At 43.0% G+C, this 8,906-nt stretch overlaps 1 protein-coding gene across 1 annotated transcript in view; it reads left to right on the forward strand.

Moving 5' to 3' along the window:
• Window positions 1-8,906, forward strand: part of TMEM132B (transmembrane protein 132B) — a 23,431-nt gene that overhangs the window by 11,981 nt on the left and 2,544 nt on the right. The window contains exons 2-4 of the mRNA XM_012809040.2: window positions 1,273-1,478; window positions 6,651-6,921; window positions 8,643-8,834. Coding sequence (XP_012664494.1) covers window positions 1,315-1,478; window positions 6,651-6,921; window positions 8,643-8,834 — 627 coding nt within the window. The 5' untranslated portion in view covers window positions 1,273-1,314. The remainder of the gene's footprint in view (window positions 1-1,272; window positions 1,479-6,650; window positions 6,922-8,642; window positions 8,835-8,906) is intronic.

The following is an 8,906-nucleotide window of genomic DNA, read 5'->3' on the forward strand; positions in this document are numbered from 1 at the left end:
CCTGGCAGCTGTTTTTTTTTTTTTTAAGTTTGGCCAGGGTCAGGTTTGAACCCACCACCCTTGGTATATGGGGCTGGCGCCCTACTCACTGAGCCACAGGCACCGCCTGGAAGTTGGCACTTTTTAAATTTAAATATATATAGGGAGTACAAGCAGTTTTTGATATATGGACAAATTGCATAGTGGTAAAATTAGGGTTTTTAGTGTGCCTGTCATTCAAATAGTTTATATTGTACCTGGCACTTAGGACGCTGTTTTTGAGCTGTTCACCTGATGATGTCAAGCAGCCAGTTGGGCGTGCTTGTCTGGGGCTCAGAGAGAGGCCTGAGCTGTAGGTACAGATTCAGGTGAGGAAGGAAAGTATCTAGAATATGTCCTAGTTTGTGACTTGCAAAACTGATGGTGTGGTGGCCCCACTGGTTGAGGCAGGGGGCCCTGCCAGCAGCCAGGCAGTGTGAATGGGAAGGTCACACACTGCTTTTTACTCTTTGTGCTCCACACATGAAATGATTCCTGATCCCTCCTCCTCTCCACCTAGACACATAAAGACATTTTCCTGATGGCCCAGGAGAGAAAGTCAGCAACAATTTATTTGCTTATGCTAAAGATATAAAGTGAACCCAGGACTTAAACTGTCTAAAATTTAGCCTGCTAACACATTTACGTTAGAGAGACCACCCCAAGGGCTGAGCCAAAGGACCGTAACAAAATGCTATATTCTTAACTTCATTCTGAAAAACTGTGGCTTAATGGGGCAAAAATAATTATATCCATATTTTCTTATGCATTTTGTGAATATTTTGCCCACCAGGGTTTTAATTTAGTGCAAAGTTCTCTTGATTTTTCCAAAGATACTCTTTATGACTTGAATAAGGTGGGTTTTTAGTAACATAAAAACCTTTTATGCATCATCAAAGGTGGTGCAAGAGTGAAATATGATGCACATGGGGTTTGATTAGTGGCTATTTGAGTCCATAAAAAAGGTAAGATCAAGAAAAAACACACATACATACAAAAGGCAACAGAGGTTATATAATGCCATTAAATTATGTTAATGGTTTTACTTGTCAGTATTTTCTAAAACAAAATGGTTTTCCTGAAGTCTGTTTGTCAGTATTTGTCACTAATTAGTGCCTACAAATTACCTATCCCGTTCATCTGTGTCTAATAAATCAGGGAGGGCTGCTGCAGTTCATGAACTTTTGCTATTGTTGGTTTTTTGCTCGTGCTTTTCCTCCTGATGCATCTCAAGGTTCTGCCTCCTCCCCAAAGGTTTCCAACACCTGTGATTCCGTTTTTGTGAATGGGAAGGAAATGAAGAGCAAAGTGGACACGATCGTGAACTTCACCCACCAGCACTTCACCTCCCAGTTCGAGGTCACTGTCTGGGCGCCCAGGCTTCCCCTGCAGATTGAGATCTCAGACACGGAGCTGAGCCAGATCAAGGGCTGGAGGATCCCAGTGGCCTCCAACAGAAGGTGAGGACTCAGAGAGAGAACTGTGGACCTCATGCTCCCAGGACCCAGATCTTTGTGGGAGGCAAATTGACCCCAGAGCCCCAAATCCTAGGGAAGCAGAATCAGCAGTGGATAGCAGTGTTCTGGGCTTGGGGTTCAGATGGATCTAACTTGGTACTTAGCACTTTGACATGAGGAAATGATGGTAAAGACAATGATAGTAACAACTCCACATAGGAGTTGCTAGGATTCAGTAAACTGTTGCAATGCGTAAGAAGCACTTAACAAGACCTGCCATTTAGGATATAGCTGTTTCTCATTCTGTTCCCCTACTTGTAAATGTCACCCTTCATCCATGGAGTACATGCAGTGATTAAGACTGTGGGCTCTAGAATTAGGCAGCTTGAGTTTTAGCCCTGACTTTACCACTTGTAGTAGTGTGACTTGCACTTAACCTATCGACTTCACAGTTTCCTCATTCATAAATTAGGGATGATGATATTATGGAAGAGTTGTCCCAGGAAATTAGTGAAAGTATGCATACTGTGGTAGACAGAATTCTAAAGGTGACCTCTCCCCCGACCCCCCACCCAAGATTTCTATCTCCTGCTTATTCAAACTCTAATCTGGTAGGGCTGGGTGGGGAATTTACAGATGTAACTACAATCCTAACTCAGTTGACCCTAAAATATGGAGATTATCCACGTGGGTGGGCCCATCAGATTAGCTTTCTGAGAGCAGGGAGCTGGAAGTAGAAGGGGAAGTTGGGAAGATTTGAGAGTGAGAACAACTTGACGGACTATTGCTGGCGTTGAAGATGGATTGAGCCATATGCTGAGGAATATGGGTAGTCCAGGGGAGCCAAGAGCCGTCTCTGTACAACAGCCAGCCAAGAAGCAGGAGACTCAGTTTTATAACTGTAGGAACCAAATTCTGCTAATACCCTGACTGATCTTAGAAGTGGATTTTTCCCTAGCACCTCCAGTTAAGAGTTTAGCCTGATTAACACTCTGATTTGGGCTTTGTGAGTCCTTATGCAGAGAATTCAATCAAGCTTGCCTGGACTACTGGCCCATAGAACTGTGAGCCCATTGTTGGGGTGTAGTTTTAAAGCATGACGTTTGTGATAATTTATAAAGCAGCAATAGAAAACTGATAGTTATTGTACCTAGTGGTGGAGTGTAGCCAAAATGCATGAATATGAGCGTGTTTTGGGATCAGACAGGGAGTGGAGCCTGGAATTATTTTGAGGGACATAATGGAAAAACCCTCAACTGACTTGAGTAGACAGTTAGTAGAAACAGATGTTAAGGGCACTGCACATAATGCTGAAGGAGCATTATAGACAAGTCCCGAATCATCTTATAGAAAGTCTAAGTCATTGTGAGCAAGTCATTGTCAGTAGGAATCTGAACTTCATAAGCACTGCCAGGGAGGTTTCAGAGTGAGGAACCATGGATTCTTGTGTAGGTGGTGACAGAAAGCTTAGCAAAATGGTGTCCTGCTGTTATGTGGGAAACAAGTGAGGTTAGAAATTCAGCTGAGGAGATTTCCAGGCAAACTGTTGAATGTATACCTTGGGTTCTTCTTGCTGCTTATAGTAAAGTGCAAGAGTAGAGATATTATGAGGGAAGGGCTATTAGGACCTGATGATGCTGAAATTCTCAGAATCCCTAGATGGTAAACAATGGAGAAGTTAAGAGATTCACCATCACAAAAGTGTACTCTAAAGAAAAGGCCAAGATTGAGTCCCTAAAACCTTTGCTGAATCTTGAAGAGCAGACTGGAGAAGGGATAGTACCCTGCCTGTCTGGTGCCTCCCACCCTCTTCCTAGCCCAGGGAAGTGCACTCTGCTCCTGTGGGCCCCCCACAGTGCCAGGGTAACAAAACAGACCAGGACAGCCCTGAAGGGCTCTCAGATCAAATTGTAGTTAAATCTGAAGTATGCAAAAGTAGTCCAGGACCTCCTCACTAAAACCAAACAAATGTAACTAAAACAGATCTGAGTGAGATCCAGGGTTTCTTATCATAACATCTAAAATGTCCAGAATACAACTGAAAATCATTTATGACAAGAATTAGGCAAACTACAACTTGAATGAGAAGAGATGCCAGTGCCCAGATAAATCACACATTTGGATTATCTGACAAGGATTTTAAAGCAACCCTACCCTCTACTACTCCCCCTCAAAACTTTCAAAAAGAAATTATAAGCTAGGAGTGGTGGTGTGTGCCGTTAGTCCCAGCTACTTAAGAGAGCATGGTTGGAGGATCATTTGAGCCCAGGAGTTTAAGACTAGCCTGGTCGAACACAGATCATATCTGAACAAAAAATGTTTAAAAAAATTAGTCAGGCATGGTGGTGGGCACCTGTTGTCCCAGCTATTTGGGAGGCTCGGGTAGGAAGATTACTGCAGCCCAAGAGTTTGAGTTCAGGCTGGGCAACAGGGCAAAACTTTGTCTTCAGAAAAGAGAAGAAGAAAAAAGAAAGAAATTACAAATAGCTTTGAAGCCAATGAAAAAGTAGATAATTCCAGCAAGTAAATTTATAAAAAAGAACCATATATAAATATATAAATTATAGAACTGAAAAATACAGTAGCTGGAAAAGAAAAAAACAATCTTAAGAGTCTCAACAGGGCAGTGTTGATGCCAGAGGATAAAGATCAGTAAACTTGAGGACAGATAATAGAATTTAGTCTATCTGAATACCAGAAAATAGACTGGAAAAAAGTACCCAAAGCATAAGGAGCTCGGGGGACAACAGCGAAAGATCTAAAATTCTATAATTAGAATCTGAGAAAGTGAGAACATGTAGGGTTGAAGCAGTATTTGAAGAAATAATTGCTGAAAATGTCCCAAATTTGGCAAAAGACATAGGTTTAGAGACCAGAAACATGATAAAATCAAAGAATCCATGCCAAGAAACATCATGGTTAAACTTCTGAAAATCACAGGCAAGAAAAAGAAAAATTTCAGAAAACATCCAGTGAGAAATTAGGCCAATTTGAGTGACGGTGCATTGCTCCCCTGAGACCATGGAGGCCGGAAAGACCTGGCATAATATTTTCCAAGTGCTGTAAGACAGTAACTGTCTACCTTGATTTCCGTATCTGGCAAAAATATCATTCAGCAATGAATGAGGAATAAAGATATTCTTAGATGAAGAAAAACTTAGAATTTTTTTTTTTTAGGAGACAAAGAATGGCTTTAAAGAATGGCTCTCTACACAAAGAGAAAATGGTTAGAGAAAAAGATTTGGAACTGCAGAAAGGAAGAAAGAATTGTAGAGGGAAGGGAAAACGGTGTTAAATAGGATAGACCATCCTCTGTGTCAGATTCTTACATTTGGTGGCTGAAGCAAAAATAACATCATCTAACGTGATGCTTAGGGTATAGAGATGGAAAACATAGCATTACAAGTGGGGAGGATAAAGATGCTTAAATGGGACCAAGCTGTTTACCCTTGGAGTGGTAAGACCTTGACATTTTCCAGCTGCAATAAACCAGGTGTGTATGTTAAGTCACACACACATATACACACAGACAGATGACACCTATTGGTGACGTCAGAATGAACTCTGTGCGTACCAATGCTGGTTTTGATATTGTCCTATAATTAAGAAGATGTTGGGGGGGGGGGAGAAGAGTGTATGGAATCTCCTGTGTGGTTTTTTTCTTTTAACTTTCAGTGAGTTCCTAATAATTTTTAGAATTAAAAGTTCTAAAAGTAAGTGAACAAGGTACAGTCTGCCCTAAAATGATAGGATCGTTTTGTTTTATTAATGCAGCATTTCTAAAATTTCCTATGTTCACTCATCACTTTTATTAGGATGCTGCCGCCTTTTAGTGAAGCATATACTTAATAGTATTCTTTCCATTTTACCTGTCTCATGAGAAACTTCCCATCACTAGCGCAAATGGACAACCGGTATCATTTATCATAAAATAAATTTAACCGGAAATTAATACAAAGAGCACAAGATAGTGTTATTCAATTCTTAGTAGATATTGTTGTCTGCCTGTGTGAGTTTGTCTTTATTAACAGAACAGAAACTAGCAAGTGTCAGAGCAGCTTTAAAGACAGCTAGCACTGAATAGAGACATTCCCTGTGATGTATTCAGGATTGAAAAATAGAATAGGAATAACTTTTCAGTATGTCATTCAATTTTTTTTTTATTTTAGTTGAATACCATATTCCTCTGCCACCTAAAATCATTTCTCTTACCCACAGAGATATTCATCCCTTGCTTTGAGAAACCCAAATTGCTAAGCTATTGTGCTGGGGAAAGTTTTTCTATCTCTCTATAAATGGTTCTCAGACCTTTTGGGGAGGCTGAGGGGCGTATTGTAAAGAAGATGGGTTCTAGAAGTCAGGCGAGCAGGATCCAGATCTGCTAATTAGTAGTTGTCTGGGTCACATGTTAACCATGGCCAGCCTTGGTTGTTTCATGTAAAAATGAGGAACATATTTCATAGCCATGGAGAAGATGCATGGGGTTGGCTATGACAGGCAGAAGGCACAGCAGAGGGGTGGCAGCCTGGGTGTGGCCCTGCCTCTGCAGGTGAGCAGTGTATGGCCTTGGCTAAGTAGTGGCTCCTCCCCTTCCTTGGTGTCTTCATCAGCAAGATAAGGGAAATAGCCTTGTTCTTTGGAGTCTGTGAAGATGATGTGAGTTAAACATACGTGGCTGTTGTGTGTTACATGACCAGCATCTGTTCTCATCCTTACACTCAGCATGCAGCACAGAGGACCTGGTAGGTCTAACTCTGCACGCCTGAGTCTCTGCCCCTTTTTTCCCTGACACAATCCCCATCCACTGAGGGTCATAGACTAGTCAGCAGCCACCAAATAAGACACTGCCATAAAAGGACACAGGAGAGGCTTGGTGTTAACATGATCAGTTTCCTGAACACTGAGGCCAGAGACTCAGCCTCTGCCTGCCTGGGGCCTGTGCCTTCTGTGGCTCTGGATCGGGGACACTGGAGCTGCTGTGTGGCACTGGTAACCACCAGAGTGCTTGCCAGATGAACGTCTGGCCAGTGAGTGGACTGATGGCTGAGCAGGTCTGGCAGGAGAAGAACTTTTCCATTTCTCTCTGCACAGCCACACAGAATCGGAGAAACATGGGCATGCAGGACTGCCTAACGGCGAGGACATTCATTCTGTCTTGGTTCCTTTGTGCCCCAGGCCCACGCGAGACAGTGAGGATGAGGAAGAGGAGGAGAAGAAGGGGCGCGGGTGTTCTCTGCAGTACCAACACGCCACGGTGCGCGTCCTCACCCAGTTTGTGGCTGAGTCACCTGACGTAGGCCAGCTGACCTACATGCTTGGCCCTGACTGGCAGTTCGACATCACCGACCTGGTTACTGAGTTCATGAAGGTGGAGGAGTCGAAAGTCGCTCATTTACAGGACGGCAGGACCCTGGCGGGTCGGGAGCCGGGAATAACCACTGTGCAGGTACAGGCCACTCACCCTTGCCCCTGTGCAGGGATGTGCACACACATACAGTGAGCGTGTGCAGGGTTGTCTGTGTGTGTCAAGAGAATCCTGAGGAACAGTAGAGTGCACACCAATTTTAATAACCTAAACTCACATTAGGTTTTGCATTTTAGGGAGATTTGAGAAAAATATCTCTTTTACCAGAAAAAGCTAAATGAAACAGATAAGTGATCTTTGCCCCAATAGGACACCTTGAACGCTGTTTTTTTTCCCTCCTAACCCTAATTTTTAGCCATTTAGTTATATTATGCCATGCAGAGTAGACACAAAATTTTAAAAACATATCTTTGCACAAAGTAACAAAGCATCCATAGTTCGATATTCCCCATTTTGTCATAGCAATGGTCAAACTATTTTCTAGCCAATTACGACAAGATAGTCATTTAGGAATGGGGCAGCCGGTTTTCTTTATACAAATTTTAAATATTAAGTCATATTTTGGTGTAGCCAAGTTAATTTTTGACAAAGCTAGATTACATGTGTTATATTCTATGTATGTATTTTATTACCGTGTAACCCATCACCACAAATTTAGCAGCTTAAGAAGATATTCATTTGTTAGCTCAGATTCCTGTAGGTCAGGAGTCTGCTGCTAGGCTGGGTTCTGTGCTCAGAGTACCACAAGGCTGAAATCGAGGTCTTGGCTGGGCGGGGCTCTTCTCTGGGAATCTGGGGGAAAGAACTGGCTTCCAGGATCCTTCAGGTTCTTGGCTGAACTTGGTTCTTTGTGATCATACATCTGAGGTCCCTATTTCCCTTTTGACTATTGGCCAAGGGTCACTCTGCTCCGAGAGGCCACCTCCCTCCCTTCTCACATGGTTCCTTTCACGTTTTGGTAATGGTGGGGTAGAGTCCTTCTCAGCTTCGAATCTCTGACTGCTCTTGCTACCAGCTGGGAAAAGTTCTCTGCTTTTAAGAGCTCATGTGATTACATTAAGTCCACCTGAACAATTCAGGTTACGTTCCCTGTCTTAGAGCCAACTGTGCCGTGTAACATACCATACCCATGAGAGTGCGTCTCAATATGATCACAGGTGCCAGAGATCAGGGCAGGGCATCTCTGGGAGGAGCATTGTGGAGGTTCTGCGTACTGTGTGTTCCTCTTCAGGTCTTAGTTCCCTGATTACACACTAGATGGTAAATTAGGAGGGATGGTTCCTTAGGACATTAAGATGCCCTGTCCCACTCTGTTTAAGTGGCTTATGTAATGATGGTGACCAAGATAGTGATCATTATTGTCCCACAGAAAACATCTGCCTGCTGCCTGGAAGGAATGTGAGCTGGAGAAGACACTGAGCCCCATTTCCTTTAAGTGTCTCACCATAACTGTGCCATTTTCAAAGCCTAAAGATTAGTTCTTGGGGGAAATGTTACTCTTTGAATGTTCAGTATGTAAATGGTTTGTTTTTAGTTATTGTCGCTTAATTAAAGCTAGCCCTTCTCAGAAAATATACTGCTGTTATAATGAATTAAAGGAAATAAAATTATTAAGATGATTTTTATAAAACTCTTTCAACTGGCAAGTATAATTGAACAGTAGTGTAACACTTACTTAAATAGTTCCCATAAGTGCATTCATTACTCAGAGGACCAAGAAGGCACTTCGGTGGAAATCTCAATTAAGGAGTTGAAGGTGTTTGTGTGGAGCAGAGACATGAGCTTCCTCCCTCACTTTTCAGGTGCTCTCACCACTCTCTGACTCCATCCTGGCTGAGAAGACAGTGATTGTCCTGGATGACCGAGTCACCATCACAGAGCTGGGTGTGCAGCTGGTGGCTGGCGTGTCACTCTCCCTGCACCCTCACAGAGCAGACAAAAGGGCCATCGTCTCAATGGCAGCTGCCCAGGACGTCCTTCAGTTCCCTCAGCAGGTGAGAGGCCCAGATGGGGACATGTTCCATGTCCCTAGTCAGTGGTGACACCTCCTCTTTCTCAGTTACCAC

Source organism: Otolemur garnettii, unplaced genomic scaffold (genome assembly GCF_000181295.1).
Source record: "Otolemur garnettii isolate 467f Iridium unplaced genomic scaffold, OtoGar3 scaffold00099, whole genome shotgun sequence".
Lineage (NCBI taxonomy): Eukaryota > Metazoa > Chordata > Mammalia > Primates > Galagidae > Otolemur > Otolemur garnettii.